Source organism: Tenrec ecaudatus, chromosome 9 (assembly GCF_050624435.1).
Source record: "Tenrec ecaudatus isolate mTenEca1 chromosome 9, mTenEca1.hap1, whole genome shotgun sequence".
Taxonomy (NCBI): domain Eukaryota; kingdom Metazoa; phylum Chordata; class Mammalia; order Afrosoricida; family Tenrecidae; genus Tenrec; species Tenrec ecaudatus.
Window position 1 is genome coordinate 136697885 of NC_134538.1, and position 19106 is coordinate 136716990.

The window sequence follows — 19106 nt, forward strand, 5'->3', positions numbered from 1 at the left end:
TGAGGTTGTGTTGGAATTTAATTTATCAAAGCAATTAGGCAAATCAGAATTTTCATGGCTTTGGGAAGTGTCTCTTTATAATGTTAATTACACAAGCTTTTCATTATCTGATGCTAGTAAATTTTAAAGACAGAAATATAGGGGGTGATGTCACATTCTTTTTTCCTGCTGAGATATTTCCTGGAGGAAATATTGGATGGTTAAAAAAAAAGTATTGTATTCTTTAGCAAAGCTATTATTTTCATACATAGATGATGGTTTACATTCCATCTTCTATGCAGCTTCGTATTTTGTTGGTCTTTCATTCTCCCCCAACCTTTACCATCTTATCTCTCTGCATTAGGTACACGTGGGTGACGGGACGAGAGCCCCTGACGTATTATGACATGAATCTCTCTGCCCAGGACCACCAGACATTCTTCACTTGCGACAGCGACCATCTGCGACCAGCAGATGCAAGTATGGAAACGTCTTGCATTGCATGGGGGCAGGGTTGGCTTGTTGAAGTATCAACGTTTCTCCTTCTGGAGTACCTCTTCAACAAAGACCTTAATGAAGAAAACAGTGCATTGGAGATTGGCTGGTAGCACCCAGAATTCGGATACATTCAAGGATTAGGACAGTGAATTTTAATGTAGAAATATCTTTCTTTGTTATAATTTTTAAATGGGATTTTAAAAAGTACCTAAATTGCATTTATTTACTAAATGGTGCATGTCTTATATGAAGCTAATTCAATTCTCTGTTGAGATAGAAGAACAAGTCTTGTCTGAGGGATGATATTCTAGTTAGAAATCTGAATTCAGTGACTCCAAGTGATAACAATGTATTTCAGTGATGTTTATACCCAAGGAGATCAACAGTTAAGTATTGGCTGCTAACTGATGGGTTGGCAGTTCAAGCCCACCCTGTAGCTCTAGGGGAAGAAAAAGCTGGCCATCGGCTCTTGTAAAGATTGCAGCCTCAAAGTCCGCCCGGGGCACTTCTGCTCTGTCAAAGGTCGTGATGAGCCAGAAATCAGCTCAACACCACCTTACCCACCATTCCACCCAACCGCACAACAACACAGAGGCTAACTACCTTAAACGATGGACATGATCTCAACCATTGCAGGCCACCTTTCTTTCCATCCCAAGAAGACTCTGCTGACCATCTTCTAGAGCTGTGTTCTGTACGCTGATCAAATTCCAAATGTTCATCCCGAGCTGCTCATGTTATCAACATTATTCAAAGTAAACACCTAAGCACATCTGTAAAAAAATTACTAGGAGAGTTCCTAGGAAACTGGCTTATAAAATCCAAATGACCATGGGAAAATAGATTTATGTGTATTTATTTATAGGTTTAGTATTAAGGTAGCAGATGGACATTGGGCCTCTATTCAATTACTCCCTCAATGCAAGACCACTTTGTTTTATTAAACTGGCATTCCAAGATGCTCACCTTCCCAACACAATCACCGAAGACAAAGCAGGTGCATAAGCAAATGTGGTGAAGAAAGCTGATGGTGCCCAGTTATCAAAAGATATAACGTCTGTGATCCTAAAGGTTTGCAAATAAACAAGCGGCCATCTAGGTGAGAAGCAACAAAGCTCACATGGAAGGAGCACACCAACCTGTGTGATCACGAGGTGTCGAACAGATCAAGTCTATCAGGCATCAAAGAACAAAAGAATCATATCATTGTGAATGAAGGGGAGTGTAGAGTGGAGACCCAAAATCCATCTGTAGGCAACTGGACATCCCCTTACAGAGGGGTCTCGGGAAGGAGACTAGCCAGTCAGGGTGCAGTATGGCACTGAAAAATCATACAACGTTCCTCTAGGTACTTAATGCTCACCGCCCCCACCCCACCCCACTCTCATGATCCCAGTTCTTCCTTACAAATCCAGCTAGACCACAGGATGTACACCGACACAGATAAGAGCTGGAAACTCAGGGAATCCAGGACAGATAAACCCCTCAGGACCAATAATGAGAGTAGCAATACCAGGAGGGTAAGGTGGTGTAGAAAGGGTGAGGGGGAACCCATCACAGGGATTTACATATAATCCCCTTCCTGGGGGATGGACAACAGAAAGGTGGATGAAGGGAAATGTCAGACAGTATAAGACATGACAAAATAATAATAATTTATAAATTATCAAGAGTCCATGAAGGAGGGAGGGTGAAGAAGGGAGGGTGAGTGGGGGAGGGAGGGAGGGACGGACAGAAAAAATGAGGAGCTGATACCAAGGGCTCAAGTAGAAGGAAAATGTTTTGAGAATGATGAAGCCAACAAATGTACAAATGTGCTTGACACGATGGATGGATGGATGGATGGATGGATGGATGGATGGATGATGGTAATAGTTGTACGAGCCCCCAATAAAATGATTTATAAAAAAGAAGAAGACAAGTGAAGTAAGCAGATTGATATGCACTTTAAAAAGATACTCTATGCTCTGGTGGAAAACCATCATCTCCAAGCTTCCCACAGCTTAGTGAGAAACTGCGTCTATACAGAATTATAACAGTGTGCGGGCACAATTTGAGAGCAGGGACACAGGTTATGCAAAAGCCTACAGCGTTTTCCTTCTTGTCCCAACTCGTAATTCTTCAGGTGGTTTCTAGATGGTGTAGTACCCACAGCTCAGGAGGACCGGGGAGACCGTTCTTTGCGTGGAAGGATGGTAGAGACAAGTAGCATTGTTGCTTCACAAGGTGTGAAACTGTGCGGAGTGCAATAAGTGTGTCATGAAAGGATACAGACTCTGTGTTCCCACTCGGTTGGGTTGAGATATTGAGAACGGGCAGATGTCTAGAAATCAAAAGTTATTGGTTCCCAGGCACAGGAGGGGGGGGGGCTGGGAGACTCATTGCCTAGGGGACGCTTAGCATCCCTTACGGGTGATGGAAACATTCACAAGTAGATAATGGTGGTGGTGACGTGTGTGGTGAGCATAATTAACGTCACTGAGCCTACATGTAAACATATTGACATGTATTATTCTATATATATCTGTATGGATATGAAGGAGGCTCAGAATGTTCACAGGAAAATTCCATTATCCTCTAGATCAGTGGTTCTCAATCTGTGGGTCACGACCACTTTGGGGGTCGAACGACCCTTTCACAGGGGTCGACCGATTCATAACAGTAGCAAAATGACGGTGATGAAGTAGCGAGGACAATAAGTTTGCGGTTGTGGGGTCACCGCCGCATGAACTGTATGAAAGGATCATGGCATGAGGAAGGTTGAGAGCCGCTGCTTTAGTGCCACGAACTTCTTGAGACCTCTTCACCTGCATCCTTGTGTACGTGTATCCAAATGCATATACACACATATACACTATTAATTTGAAAATGGAAAATCTTTATGAAGCCAGGTGTGATCTCAAGCGCCCAGTGCACTTTAATGAGCAGGACAGACAGAGAGGCTCCGCCGGTGCTGGTTCTTTCCTCAATTTCTTTGGTCTGTGACTGACATCTGTAGTTTCATGAGCGAGAGCAGTTGGCTATCATCCACGGAAGCACCAACTAGAGTATGTTTACGTGTCCTGGGAGCTGGGGGGCTGACCTCCTCCTACGTGAAACAGTCTCCTGTAAGTCAAGCCGGAAGGGACTGATGTAGCCAATGTCCTGCCGTCAAATCTTCCTCCTACTGCGTGATGGCTAATGGGATTGTTTTCTGTTTTCTATAATAGTAATGCAGAAAGCCTGGCGAGAGCGAAACCCGCAAGCTAGGATTTCCGCGGCACATGAAGCCTTGGAGATAAATGAGTAAGTGGGGGAAGTCTTGCTCCTAGAGAGGAAGTCTCGTCCTTTGCTGGGTGTTTTCAGTTGCCATTGACGGGATCCTTCGAATCAGCTTTGCACGTGAACTTGAAAATTATTTGGGAGTATTACTTTGCTAATAGTGTTTGATGAAGGACAGCCAGGTGGATGTCGTTTCAGACATTTTAGAGGGCGAGTCAGTGACTCTGCTCTAACCCTAAATTAAGTCCTTCCAGGGCTATCCGTGGGATAACGTGAGGACATCCAGTCACGCAGCCCCTTGTGTAGCTGAGACACTTGGACAGAGATGTTTTTCCAGATTCAGGGCGCTCACCTGTCCCATCACATTTTCTACACAGAAACTCCCTCTGCTCGTGGAGGAAACGTCATAAAGACACCAAGTCAAAAACCACCACAACATAGGTGCACAAGAGAAACAACTAACAGGAAGCCGTTCAAAACCAAGACACGGATAAGAGCAAAATGCGGCCGATCCCATTGTTAACCTTTCTGTGGGTTTCCCAGGAGGGCTAGGGGCGCTCTTCTAGAGATCTCAGAACGTGAGAAAGCTTCTTAAAGGTCGCATAGTAACAGCTCAGGGTTGGCAGGGACCTGAAAGGTCTCTGAGCTCAGCCACCCATCTGGAGTCTGAATCACCGAACGTACCCCTGCCAAGTGGTCATTGTTAAACTATTTTATGAGAAAAAACAACAGATTCCCTTGAGGTTTGGAAATCCTGTCATTAAAACCTGTTGATCTATTTGGTTTTTGATTCTCTCAGACAACATATTGATTGTTGTCCAGTTTCTTGTCCTCTGGAAATCCGATATAGCTGCCTTCTGTGTGTCACCCATGTTTCTGATAAACAGCCTCAGGGCCAGAGGCAGTGCCCGGCCGCCATGTGCCAGGGAGAAGCCCTGCTCTGGGTTCTGGTCTTCGTGCCCGAGTCACCACTCTTTGGCATCGTTCAGCCATTGACTCAGCCACTCAGTCAACACTGAGTCGGCGCATGCGTCTCCGTTGTGATTCTGAGAATGCCGTTGTGGTAATGCGTCTCAAATGTGCAGTCAATCTGTCAGTCTGTTCGGTTACCACAGCCTCTCTTATTTATTCGTGCTGAGTTTAAGTTGGCTTCTAGTACTCACTGCCTAAAGTACTTCCTTTCAATCATCCATCAAATTATCTTTCCAAATCACTGTTCTGTATTTGAAGAAGTCCGCCTTCTACTTCCATTTTGAATATTCATGCTACAATTTTCATTTAATTTTTTGGTAACTCTCCCTTCTTCGTTATCCTCACCTATCCACTGTGTGACTCAGCAATAAAGTCTGTTCATTTCCTGGCATCTAATTTGCCCATCCCAGTATGTATTATTTAATTTAGAATCCCATCCACTGCCATCGAGTTGATCCCAATGCAAATGATTCTATGTGGAATTTTCAAGGCTGTAAATCTTTATGGAAGCAGATAGTCTCAACTTTCTCCTGCAGAGCTTCTAATGGATTTGAACTGCCGACCTTGTAGTTAACAATCCCATGTTTACCTAGCAGCACCACTGGGGTGCCTTTGTTTAGAATAGACCAGTTGAGGAACCCTGGTGGTATAGTAGTTATGAGTTGGGTTTCCATCCGAAAGGTGCACCGTTTGAAACCACCAGTCCCTCTGAGGGAGAAAGATGGGACTGTCTACTGCTGTTAACAGTTTCAGTCTCAGAAACTCCGAGGTCTACCCTGTCCTATAGAGCGGGGGTCAAATCTGTGGCAGCGAGTTTGGTTGGTTTAGTCCATGATTATCTTACAACTTTTTTATTCATTTTAGAGTTTACTTTCTCCCTTCTAATCTGATGCTCCTTCTCCTTGATGGAGAAGCTGAGATAAAATAGGAGTTCGAGCACTTTGCTTTCTCTTTATAACCCACTACTGTTAACTATAAACCGTCCTCATTTGTTCTGTGGTGTTCTGATGATTGTTGAAGTTGGATCTTGTTGGTCTTTTTGTGCTTGCTTGTTTGTGTGGTGGTTTTGAAAGAAAGGGGCCATGCGAGGGTCTTAAACATGATTCAGAAACAAGGACTAGGCGGCTGTGTTCAGCTGTTTCTTTTCTTTGGCAAGCTTCAGCTCGTTGGAAGTGACAGCTTTCTTGATATCACGCTGATGCATTCATTTCACTCCCTTGCACTCTTTCATCGTCGGCCCTTCTTCCACCTTTTCTGCACTCCCTCTGAGCATTGACCTTGTGAGCCATCTCTGTGCTGTCACACTGGTTCCGTAAGGGACACCCTCCTCTCTTACGCGGAAGCCTCTTGGTGATTGCACTTTCAGTTACCATTTGTATCTTCCAGCCTCGGAAACCATTCTTTTCTGCCGAGTTTCATGTCGCTTTTCTTTGGCTCTCTTGAAATCTGCTTTCCGCTCTGTGACTGTTCAGAACGCCATCTTGACATAGTAACTCTCTCAGAGTTCCTTTCAGTTTTTCTTTCACCAACTTTTTTTTTATTATTCTTCTCCTTGGTCAGTATAAGGTCCAGGGTTGAAGTTCCCCTAATTGCTTCCTCTACCATCCTACCATCGGGGTTGGCACTACAGTGAGTCACCAGCCTGTCCTGTGCCCTGTTTCTAACCACATGAGACTCCTTCTTGCTGATGTCTGGATGGTTGACACCCCCTTTCCCCCATTACCACACGTTCTTGCTTCTGTCTCTTCATTGTATTATAACCAGGATATCTCACCTGTGTCTTCCTTGAGCTCAGCAGTCAGTCCTATGTTCTCAATCACCTGCACTTTGTTAACACTCCTTTTCCCTTCACACCCAGCACTTTAGCATGTTTCTACAGCAGACTCATGCATTTCCACACAGGTGTGCCTTACTTGCCCCATAGTGCCACCCTGCTTCTCCTTCTTAGACCACCTGATGGAAATAAAGGTAAGCAAAGCAGGCCAGCTCGCTCCAACGAGCCTTGATTGCCAGCCTCCCCACTACAGCCTTGTCCTCTGCTATTGTGGTACCTCTGACTTAGGTTCTCAATTTTCACTCGTTACGTTATCCTTTATCCATGTTTATACATCTGCCTTGGGAGTTTTAAGGATCCTTCTGATGCCTGTCCCAGGTGGTTTCTCCAGTGAGTCCGTGGGAAATTTCCACATCATTATCAATGATCGCGATCATTCCGCATCGACAATTCCGCATATTGTCCTTCCCAAGTCTTATCTGCTGCCCTCCCTGGTAAATGGTCCCTAGGCATTTCCCCCCTACTTCACCACCTTCAATTAAGAACCCCCGCTCATGACTTCTACCTGAATTAGCACGAGAGCTTCAAGACCCGTCTTCAAGGGGAAGACAAGACGGAGTGCTAACCTCCAAGCGCACGTTACCTCTCAGTTCAGCTTCTGTTTTAACTAACTGTTATAGTTTATAAATAGCAAAAATGAGTAGTTATTTCTTTCTGTTTCTTTTCTTTTTGTTCCACGAAGGTTCTTTTATGTAGAGAAGTAGCCACCAGAGAGGCCATGGAGATGAAGGAAAAGACTGGGCCCAGCACAAAGCGGGCCGATGTGGTCCCTTTCGGCCTCACTGTGTCCCTGTTCGTTCCCTCTCTCTGCCAGTGGGTTATTTCTTGTAGGATTTGGAGGGTTTAGATTTCCCCTTCTTCCCCTGATTTGTTAGTTAGCTTCATACCCTGTGGCTCCCCATCTGAGAGGGTTGTTGAAAGGATCATAGGAGATGATATATGTAAGTGCCTGGTACAGTGCTTAGCCTACGCTAAGCAAAAGATGATGCCTACTGTTGACAGAGACATGAGATCGAGCTCATTTGAGCTATGTCGCCGGGTCAGAACACGAGCTGTAGGTTCTTCTTGGGTTCGTCCCCAAAGTAGGAAGTCAGCGCAAGATGTCGCGACCCTGGTTTTTGTTTTGTTTGCTTTAAATGAGTCACTTACTTGATTTAATGAATTTCTCACTCCGAGGGAATCTGGAGATGGAAGGGAAGTGGCATTTAGTAAACAGAAGTAAACTCCTATAAAGTGGCACTTTGGGTCTTAGAGGGAGACGGTGATTAATAACAGTTATCCTCATCACTGGTTGGCATTCACTGAGCCCACGCCACAGGCTGGCTACTGTCTTGAGTACTTCACCCGCCTTGCCTTACTTAACCTTCACCGCAGCGCGGGGAACACGCAGGCCTGTGTTGCCCTCCATGGGGAAGGCAGAGCAATAACTTGCCCAAGTTCATAACAGGTGGGGTGCAGATAGGATTTTAGACCCGGGTGACTTCCAGAGCCTCTGTCCCTTACACTGTGCTCAGCTGAAATACAGACGATTCTTCTTTGTCCTCACTTTCGGTCAACCCCCACAGCAGCTACGAACGGGCACGGACCACTCTGCCCAGTCCGATGCCACCCCCTGCCCTCCTGCATGCACTCCTCGGTGTGGCACGATACCCTTGGATCTGTAACTGACAGCGGCTGTTATCTGAATGGACAGGTGCGCAACCGCTTACATTCTCCTGGCTGAAGAGGAGGCAACAACCATTGCTGAGGCAGAGAAGCTCTTTCAGCAGGCCCTGAAGGCTGGCGATGGCTGTTACCGGCGCTCTCAGCAGCTGCAGCATCACGGGTCCCAGTACGAAGCACAGCACAGTAAGACGCCCTCCACGTTGAGACCTTGGGGTCCGAATTGCGAGCCGATGCATGCGAGCAAAGTTTCAGGCCAGTTCAAATGGGACTCTTTCAGATGACGACAGAGGTTGACTTTGGCCACTCTTTCATTTTTATTACATCCCCTTCCCCCCGCCCCCCTCCTAGAGGAACATTTGGTGTGCAGTTAACTTAGACCTTCCTCACGCCTTCCATTCTGATTCTCTTTACCAGACACGGGCAAAAATGACCTTGAGTGGGAACCTTTATTCCTTTCCCGGCTTTCCACATATTTCTGTTCTTCAGTTGCTTGTCTGTCCTGGAAATTTAAGTCCTGATTGGGAGGGGAACAAAATCACTGCCATCAAGCCAATGCCAACTCATAATGGCCCTAGAAGACAGGGTAGAACTGCCCTTGTGAGCTTGCGAGACTAAGACTCTCAATGGGAGTAGCAAGCCCCTGCTTGCTCCGGGTGAGCGGCCGGTGGTTTCAAACTGCTGATCTTGCATACTGCAGCCCAATGCATAACCACTCCACCAGCAGGGCCCCTCCCTAGTTAAGAAGCAGGATTTAAGAGTCTTACCTGCTGCCCAAAGGTTTCCTCTTGCGTGTCCTCTACTGCATGGATTGAAATAGGACAATTAAGGATATAAGAGTTTCCTGATAGTCTCAGCCGTTAGCTCTTATTTAAGAATCATTGGAGAAGAGCCATGAGTTCCTAGCTATTGCCTTTTTTGATATTAAAAATAATGAGTTATTTAGGACAACTCTACGTATACCAAACTGAGAGTTTTGTGGGGAACATTATAGACAAAAATAATGTCTGGAATTCCCGGAGCTGCTTGCCTAGTCAACTGGTCTTTAAGCAAAATTTAGCATTCCTTGCTGGGTAGGGCAAGGGTTTTTGCCACCCAGAAAAAAACACTCAGGCAGTTTCTTGAAGGTGGAATTACTCTTACCTGGCTGCAATTTGGAGGTAATCGTGTATGTCATTGATATTTAAATGATAAAATTAAGTTTGGGTGTTAAATTTGGATTTGAAATAGAAGCTGGATGCACTCATCTCCAACGGCTTTGATATGTTCAGGAGTCTGTCCACACAGCCGGTCACATGCTGGTAGAGGTTTAATAGTTATTTGCAATGAGTGTATGCACTAGCGAAGCCTCAATCTCCAGCCATCCCTCATGCCTACGAGAGGAAAGTTTTATGTGTAGCGCAATGACTTTTGAAAGCATGTGTAGTCAATATCTACTTTATAAAACAAGTAAGAATGAATATGTAAAAATACATGACCTGTTACCCAGCTTAAGAATTTCCTTTCTTATTTCTTTTTGTCTCCAAATGGAATCTTTTCAACCTGTTGCTTAAATCTATCCAAAGTATACAATCATACCTTTAAAATAATTTGTAGATACTTGGCAAATTTTCTGCCCACATCTTGTTCTCATTGTTTAAAATTTGAAATGTTAGGACTTTGGTCTTAACATCTTTTAATAGCTGCATATTATACATGTACCTAATCTGTAACAGGTGTGTCATATTTTTCTAAAACATGGTAATTTTATTGAGGATTAAGCATATGCATGTTCTCACTGGACTGGAACCATGTCCAAAAGACAGATCACAGAGTCAGAGATTAGGATAAGAAGTTGTTAATGGACTTTTTAAGAGCCGTTTTGGTGACTATTGTTGTAGCTATTTGGCTTGTCAGTGCCTTCTCCAGCACCAGGGCAGTTTTTCATTGTGTTACATACCCTGTTGTCATATCTGGAATGTGTTATGTTGCCATCAAAAATGGACTGCTTTGGGGACCTGGAGATGATTATGATGTCACCAGTGTTGGGGAAGGAATAATATAAAACAGAAGTTCAAGATGAGGCTTCTCCTGAGTTAATGTCAAGAAGGGGGAAAAAAATTGTTCATCAGGACGCAACCCGAGATTCACCTCTTTGCATCTCTAGGAAAAGCACGCACGCTCGAAGCATGCGGAACCCGTGCTTGTCAACGAGACACAGAGCGGGGATGTGCAGTTTCCCCAAACTGACGGCAGATGATGTTCTTTATCAAACAGCCGGCATCCTAACTCCAAACCTTGGAGTAGGTCACCGGTCGCACGATCCCACCTTGGCAAGTCTCGCCCTGACTTGGCCTCCAGGTGTCCCACGGTGAACAAGCTTGTCTGTGCTCCTGACCCTGTGTCAGGGCCACAGAGTCATCTGTTCCCCACTGGTGGTCCTTTAAGGGCACGGGGGATAGGCCTTTGTGTTTTCTCTTGCTGCTTTGCTGAACACGCATGTTTTCATTCTTCTTAAATGTTGGCCTCATATATCTCCCTCTTCAGGACGAGACACCAATGTCTTGGTCTACATCAAAAGAAGGCTGGCAATGTGTGCCCGAAGACTCGGGAGGACCAGGGAAGCCGTGAAAATGATGAGAGATGTAAGTCTCCCTTTGGGCTTGGGCTTGGTGGTAGAGGAGGAACCCCGTGAGCAGCCACAGAGATGGGGACGTGTGAGGATCCACTACTCTGTGGGTTTGTGCACTGACAGTGATGGGCTCAGGCCTAGCCCCCAGCTTCCAATCTGCAAGATCTTGAGCAAGTTACTCAACCTCTGTGTCGTGGCTTCCCCATCTGTAAAATGGTCGTAACAGTTATTTCTTCCTAGGCTTGTTGGGAAAATCAAAGGAGATACTACATGCACAGCTTTTAATAGAAAAAAATTAATCTCAGCAAATTCTGTTACCGAATCTGTTATTAGACTTTGGGGCTGTTTCCAGAAGCCAAGAAAAAATGCAACCATTTATGATAACTGCCTTTTTCTCTGTGTGGCTGTTCGGAAGATTTGAATAAACTACGAGTCAACTACAAGGAGCTCTTTTAGAGGAGTGGGTTATGCATTGTTCTGCTAACTGCAAGGTTAGCCTTTCGCCACCACCAGCCACCCCATGAGAGAAAGATGAGGCTGTCTAGGCTCATGAAGACTTAGTCTGAGAAACCCACAGAGGCAGTTTGACTCTGTCTTAGAGGGTGGCTAGGAGTCAGAATTCACTCAAAGTCAGTGAGTGAGCGAGTGAGTGCCATGTCAATTTGGTACCCTAAAATTTACTAATGTTATGAATTCTAGTCATTTAATATATTGTCATATCATTCCTTGAATCCGCTTCTTAGTGGTAGTGGTAAACATAAGCATTAAGAAGAGAGAAAATAGATTAGAATCTTAATATAAAAGAGAACCAAGGGATTTAAATTAAAACAGCCCCATGGAGGAGCCGTTTCTGCCACCTTTAAATAAAAACCACCTTTTCGTAAAGTAACTGATACAAGGATGTTCCTCTGGTGACATAGTGGTTACACATTGGGCTGCTAAGCACGAAGTCAGTAGTTTGAAACCACCAACCCCTCTTCAGGAGAAAGCGTTTCAGTCTTGGCAGCCTAAAGGGACCGATAGGGCCACCACTGAGTCGGAATCCACTCGATGGCAGTGAATGTGGTTTTTGGTATTGGCGTCCTGCGTAGGAAACATAGATACATTATGAAAAAGACCAAAGAAGAAAAGAGTGACACGATTAATTACCAAATACCCAGCTTGTGAGTGTGACAGTCACCACTAGCGTCCATTGAGTCGTCTGCCTCCTGGCTACCCCCTGGGATTCCGAGCAGCTCTGCACTCTGAAGGGTTTTGCAGGCTGGCGGTGTTTTGAGAACGCAATCACTGGGCCTTTCTTTCTTTCTTTCTTTCTTTCTTTCTTTCTTTCTTTCCTTCTAGGAGTGGGGTGCTTCCGACCCCCCACGGTTTGGTTCATAGCATGCCCATTTGCATCACCTGGGCACTCCAGAAGAGCTCTTCAAAGACACCTTGAGGCACAGTGTAGGGGGCGGGGGGGTGGTTTCAGGAGAGAGATTCAGGGGCTTGTGCCTTCAGGAATGCCTTTATCAACCCAAATGGAAGGAGGGTGTGAGGACCCCTCTTTCTTTGGAGAAGCACTTGGTCCCAGCCTTGCAGAAGTGCTTGTTGGTCAAGCCGACCCTCGGCCTCCTCTCGGGTCATCGATCTTGCTTCAGTGGACACTTCTCTGAGGGATGCGCTCCCTTCTGAGCATGCCCAGAAACCACCTGGCTGGAAAATGCCTGCCCGATAGAACAGCACAGAGGCCTGCAGGCAGCCTACTGCCTCAGCACCTAGACAGGGGCGCCTAAGGTTTCATTCAGACACAGTCCCCCTTGTCCCATGTGCACTGGCATGAGTAAGACTAACCATCCTACAGGTCCTTCCTAGGCTTCTTGTGACAAGCAAAACTTTTCATAGAAAAGAATTTTTAAAAATAATTGTCCTTATTATTAGACTTTTAGACTGTTGCCAGAAGCCAAGAATGAATGCAACCATTTTTGATAACTGGTTATTTTACCCTACATAGTTAGGAAGATTTGAAGATACTATGTGTGAGGCCGGGTTGACTGTAGACACACATACTCATATGTAAGAACGAGCTTTCTATCAAGAAGCTTTCTATATCGGGAAAACATCCCAGCCCAGGCCAGCTCAAGTCCATAAGTGCGACTTCAGACTCACCAAGTCACATGCAGTGATGCAGAATGCAGGAACATCACAGGCCGGTGGGTGAAAAGTCTTGTGGATCCACTGACGATGGAAGCATCCCGGGGCTCTGAAAGGCCGCTGTACAGCTGGCCCACAGGAAGGTAACAGCAAAGAGAGGGGGAGTTCCCAAGGAGGTTATGAGAAGGCCACGAGGAGGTACCACGAGGCTGTGAACTGACTGACAGACTAACTCCACCTCTACACTTCTACTTCCCAAGTTGACATGAAATTATGTAACGACCACACTAAATGCACTAGAAGAAGCCCTGGTGGTGCAGTGGGTTTGGAGCAGATTTATTTATTCATTTTAATCATTTTATTTGGGGCTCATACAACTCTAATCACAATCCATACATACATCAATTGTGTAAAGCATATCTGTACATTCATTGCCCTCATCATTCTCAAAACATTTGCTCTCCACCTAAGCCCCTGGCATCAGCTCCTCATTTCCCCTTCCTCCCCGCTCCCTGTTCCCTCGTGAACCCCTGATATTTATTATTTTGTCATATCTTGCCCTGTCTGACGTCTCCCTTCACCCACTTTTCTATTGTCCGTCCCCCAGGGAGGTGGTCACATGTAGATCCTTGTAATCAGTTCCCCCTTTCCAACCCACTCTCCCTCTACCTTACTGGTATCACCATTCTCACTACTGGTCCTGGAGGAGTCCTCTGTCCTGGATTCCCTGTATTTCCAGTTCCTATCTGTACCAGTGTACATCCTCTGGTCCAGCCAGATTTGTAAGGTAGAATTGGGATCATGATAGTGGGGGGAGGAGAAAGCATTTAGGAACCAGAGAAAAGTTGTATGTTTCATCGTTACTATGTTGCACCCTGACTGGCTCATCTCCTCCCTGAGACCCCTCTGTAAGGGGATTTCCAATAGCCTACTACAAATGGGCTTTGGGTCTCCACTCCACACACACCCCTCATTCACTATGATATGATTGTTTTGTTCTGATGATGCCTGATACCTGATCCCTTCATCACCTTGTGATCGCACAGGCTGGTGTGCTTCTTCCATGTGGGCTTTGTTGCTTCTGAGCTAGATGGCCGCTTGTTAACATGCAAGCCTTTAAAACCCCAGATGCTATATCTTTTGATCGTCCGGCACCATCAGCTTTCTTTGCCACATTTGTTTATGCACTCATTTGTCTTCAGTGATCGTATCAGGGAGGTGAGCACCCAATGATATGTTTTTTTGTTCTTTGATGCCTGATACTGATCCGTTTGGCACCTCATGATCACACAGGTTGGTGTGCTTCTTCCATATGGTTCTGAGCGGATTTAATGCACAAGTGGAAACGCCATACTCATAGAATGCACAGTTATATATTTTTAGTTTATTTATATTTTAACCTTTTTTTTTTTGAAATGCCTTCAAGAAGGGTAAGCTGCTAGTTTGTAAACTATACTGAAAGGGAATTCTGGGAAGGTCGGCTCTAAATGATCCTAGCCATTTCCACGACTCAGGGTCGCCTTAGGAACCTAACAAATACGAATGCCATAAGTGAGATACCGATGAGGTCCATGCACAGCCATTGAGTCCTTGGGGGGCTTTCAGGGGGTATTTTGCTTGTTGTTGTTTTGAAAGAAAACCTAATGATTTTAAACTTCCATAATTAACAATCCTCCATTTGTGTTCAAAGAACTGGAAGCGGCTTCCGGCCCAATGACTGTTTTGATAGTGGGCAGAGCTAGGAGACCATGCTAGGTCTTACTGTCAGGTGTTATATAGTTATTATTCTAAATGTAAAGGATTGCATTGCATGATTTCTTTTTTTGAAACAGTTTTATCACATACTGCACAATTCAATCGTTCAATCATATTAAAAAGAACGGCACAATCATCGTCACAATTCATGTCAGGACAGTGTCTGCGCTCTTGTGCTCATTGTCATTAGCTCCCTCTTAGTGCCCCTGTCACGCCCCTAAACACTGTTCATCAGTTACTGTCTGAATAGATGCACCTGCCCTTCCTTAAGTTAAGGACACATGTCTTTGCTTGGTTCTTGTTTTTGGTAATTTCACCTCTCTCGCCTTTAATAAAGAGACCTGGTGACCTAGCAGGTTACATATTGGGCTACTAACCTCGAGGTTAGCAGTTTGAGACCACTAGCCCGCTAGGCAAGACAAAGATGAGGCTTTCTACTCCCATAAAGAGTTACAGTCTTAGAAACCCACAGGGGCAGTTCTGTCTTGTCCTGTATGATCACCGTGAGTCAGAATTGACCCAATGGCAGCGAGTTGAGTTTATCCTTTGATATGAGATGCAATTTATCTCCCCTCCTTTAATGTCTGCCATTTATATAACCTTGAGTTGTTCCCCTCTCTTTCCCTGTCCCTATCTGGGTAGATTTGGGGTAGAGTTTACAAAGCAGATGCTATTTGGCCTGGCTCTGACCTATCCCACTTAGAGCTGTTGTGGACTGGCTGGGCTTCCCATCGGAAAGCCTAAGAGCTTCTGTGCTCCATGACCTGCGCTCTGCGTCGATCTGTCTCCGACTCAGCACTGTTGACTTTTTAGGCCTGATAGTTTGTGCAGTGAAGACTACCTTGTGCACCACAGGGCCTTGAGATGCCAGTAATAACTCTCGTTGTGAGAAACAAAAAATGTCCATGTCGTTGTTGTTAGGTGCCGCCGAGTTAATTCCAGCGCCTGGCCAGTCCTACACCAGGATCACAGTTGTTGATAGATGTCAGCCCATTGCTGTGGCCACTGTGGCCATCCACATCGTTCCCGTGGAGAGCCACTTGTCTAGACATTCTTAAGGATTATACCACTGTATAATCTTCAGGCATGGGGTTTTAGCTACTTGTTACTAGTCTGGGCTCCCCTGGTACAGCTATCAGCCCTTAGAGTACTTGAGTTAGAACTGATCAGGTCCTTCGAGAACTCAGGACCTGGGACCAGACTGTTTTGTTCCAAATGGGATTTCCTAAAGCAGCAGTCTGTGTGCTGATGATGGTAGTAGTTAGGTGCCATTGAGTTGGTTTTGGCTCATAGTGACCCTATTTACAACAGAATCCCCTCCATTCTGAGGGAGAAAGATAAGGCTTTCTACCCCTGTAAAGAGTTATGACCTTGGAAACCCACAGGGGCAGTTCTACCCTGCCCAGTAGGATTAGGATGAGTCAGAATCCTCACAGTGGCAATGAGTTTGAGGTTTTTGTCTAACACACGCATAGCACAGGACTTCATGATGAGTGTGTTAAACCAGGTTGACCAGAGAAACAAATTCAGAGATACTTATATATGTTTAAGAGAGAGCTTTATATCAAGAAGTAATTACATATCAAACAAACATCCCAGCCCAGTCGAGATCAAGTCCATAAGTCCAATACTAGTCCATAAATCCCTCTTCAGACTCACGCAGCCACACGCAATGATGCCGAATGCAGGAAGATCACAGGCCAGTGGGTATAAAGTCTTGTGTATTCTATGGCGGTGGATGCATCTCCTGGGCTCTGGCTGCCATCAGTGTGGCTCAAAGTGACTCACCAACAGGAAGGTGAAGCAGAAAGAGAAGGGAGGTTCTCAGGATCCTCCATATGAGAAGGCACACCCACAAGGAGGTACCATCAGGCTCTGATTGACAGGTAGACTCCACCCCTTTACTCTATTTATCAAGTTGCCAGCAGACTACCACCACTAGTGAGTGCTAGTAAGTCACTAGTGTTGCTTTTATTACAAGTCTGGTCCAGGACAGACGGTCTATGGAAAACATAAAGGTGTGATTTTGTTGTTTCTGTTTAAAAACAAATGACTTAGGGTTCTAAAGATTTTTGTTCCTCAAACCAAAAAACTCAAACCACCAGGTCAATAGGATCCCTTCACAATTATTTAGAGACCCAAAAGCTTTTTTTGTGTGGGTGGGCTTGTTTATCTTTTTACAAAAGAAAATTTAGATATTAAATCTGAAAAGTTATTTTGAAAAATATTAATTCATGTAAACATAACAAATATATTACATGCTAACACAAATAACCCATTTGTTGAACATTATCAGATTTAAGAAAAAGCAAACAGCAACAGCACAAGAGAGGAGGTCAAGGAGCCCTGGATGCTCTTGAGGAGGCACTGGGCCTTTCAGCCCCAGCTCTGTGGGGGAAAGAGGAGGCTGCTGGTCAGTTCGGGTGCAGAGTTACTGTGGGGGGGGGGGGGGACCTAGGCAGGCTCTCTGAGTGGAGACTGAGTGCCATCTGAGTGATGGCAGTAGCTGGGTTGGGGGAAGGGCGACATTGCTTCTGATCTTCTATCCTGCTGTGAATCGAAGACCCTGAGTCTGCAGAGTGACTTCTGCATTCCATCTGCTGTGGGCTCTGAACACTTCGGAGAGAATGGGCGTCAGAAAGGCAAATCATACACTAGGATTGTCATGAAAACAGTTTGGACCGGTCAGAAGCCCGAGGGTTTCTGAGCAGCCCTGGAAGCTACTGATGAAATAAGACTTGCAAAACAGGGAAATCTGTTAGCAGTGAGATACTTCTTTCTACTTTTGTACTTAAATATCAGTGAATTATTAATACAGCTAGATAATTTTTATTTTCTTAGCTTGATAAAAATAAAATTTAAGAATAAAGAAAGAGTGGACTACATTCCAAAAAACAAAGCCGTAGGTGGAAAATGGGGAAGGCGCAGAGGAACGTGGGGACTGAAGAGAAGCTATCCTCACCAAAAATGTTAGTGGAAAACCAGACCGGTGACCCTTTGATGACCAGGTCACATCTCAAAGCAAACGGTAGCTATGCTGCAGATACTCTGATTCTTTCTGAAGTTCCACCGGCTGTCTCAGGTCAGCTGAAGGTTCGTGTCATCTGCTTTGGGACATCTTAAACCCAGTCCTGGCCTACTCCGAACAAACTATCATTGCTAGATATTCTTTCTGGGCTCATCATGAAGAAGAATCAGCGGATGCTGTAGTTAGCCCATCCTTCCTGCAGCTCAGCATCCTCCCCGGGATTCCTTGCTGAGAACTGGATTTCCTCTTTTTGTTATCAGTAGATTACATAATGAGTACCCCTATGGGACAAGCATTCTCCTAAGACATTCACATGCCCCTCACTGAATCACAGGCCCTGGGGATAGTCTCCTAGTCTACAGAAGTAATATGGGCACACGGTCACAAGTCAAAGAGTAGGAATTCAGTGATACCTTTTCCACACCGCCGGAGGCGTCCCTGCTTCTGGGAGTTTGCTTACACAGCTTCCCGTTTACAGAAGACGCACAGTAGTACCTGTTTCCACTAATGGGAAGAAATTGGGAGAGGAGTTTCTCTTTCGTGAAAAGCAAAGTAATGGGAAGCCATTATTCCTCGATATTTCCTCCACCTGGATCCGTACACTTTGGAAGATGATAGTTCCATCTTTCTATCCCCTCCCCCCAAAGATTCTGCACGCTGATTGACACCAGGTCCAAATGGCACTTCTGGCATCCGGGGGCACTCAGCTTGTGTTCCTTGTCAATATTATTCTTTTGAGTTTGGGGAATAAAAAGAAGTGTGAGAGGCAAGATGAGAGCTGCAGAGTGGATCGGTAAGGTTCCCGATGGAATTCTGGGAGGCCAGCCCTTGCTCTCCTTGAAGCACAAGCCGGTGTTGAGCCATTTTCTTGGTCTTTTTCTCAGTAATGCAGATTTCATTTTACTTAAAAAAATTATTCCTGTTGCACCCCTGTGATTGTCCATTGTTCTTGGAGACAATCTAGCAATATCACCTCCTTGAGTCCCTAAAAAGCACCTGCCATAGGCTTCTGAGCTGACCTCTCTGCTCTCAGAGGTCGCTGCTCTGATGGTACTTCTGTTGTGAAGGCACCTTCATGAGACTAAGAGCCGAATGTTACTTACACTTTTTTGGTAAGGCACTCTAGGGAGGCCAAGAGCCACATTTTACGCAGAGGATTTAACTGTGACCATCCAGTGATCACAACACGTGTTTGAAGATGTTTGTTTGTAATAAACGCATGTGTGCCGGAGCTGGCGTGGGCTGGAACCCAAGCAGAAGGCTTGTCGACTTCGCCGTTTCTGTTTTATTGTAGGGACTGTTCCGCAAGAGGATATTTCCCCTTGTTGCCAAGGTGTAAAGCTTTACAGGAGAAAGTAAATATGAATGAGTATTTC

At 45.2% G+C, this 19106-nt stretch overlaps 1 protein-coding gene across 6 annotated transcripts in view; it reads left to right on the forward strand.

Annotated features, from left to right (window-relative positions):
* The window catches only part of ST7 (suppression of tumorigenicity 7), a 295831-nt gene that overhangs the window by 186327 nt on the left and 90398 nt on the right, over positions 1 to 19106 (forward strand). For all 6 annotated transcript variants that reach the window (XR_012786131.1, XR_012786130.1, XM_075558593.1 and 3 more), the window contains exons 5-8: positions 344 to 459; positions 3687 to 3762; positions 8238 to 8392; positions 10733 to 10830. Coding sequence is in view for 4 of the 6 variants with exons in the window: in XM_075558593.1 (XP_075414708.1) it covers positions 344 to 459; positions 3687 to 3762; positions 8238 to 8392; positions 10733 to 10830 (445 nt within the window). In the remaining 2 variants the exon portion in view is untranslated. The remainder of the gene's footprint in view (positions 1 to 343; positions 460 to 3686; positions 3763 to 8237; positions 8393 to 10732; positions 10831 to 19106) is intronic.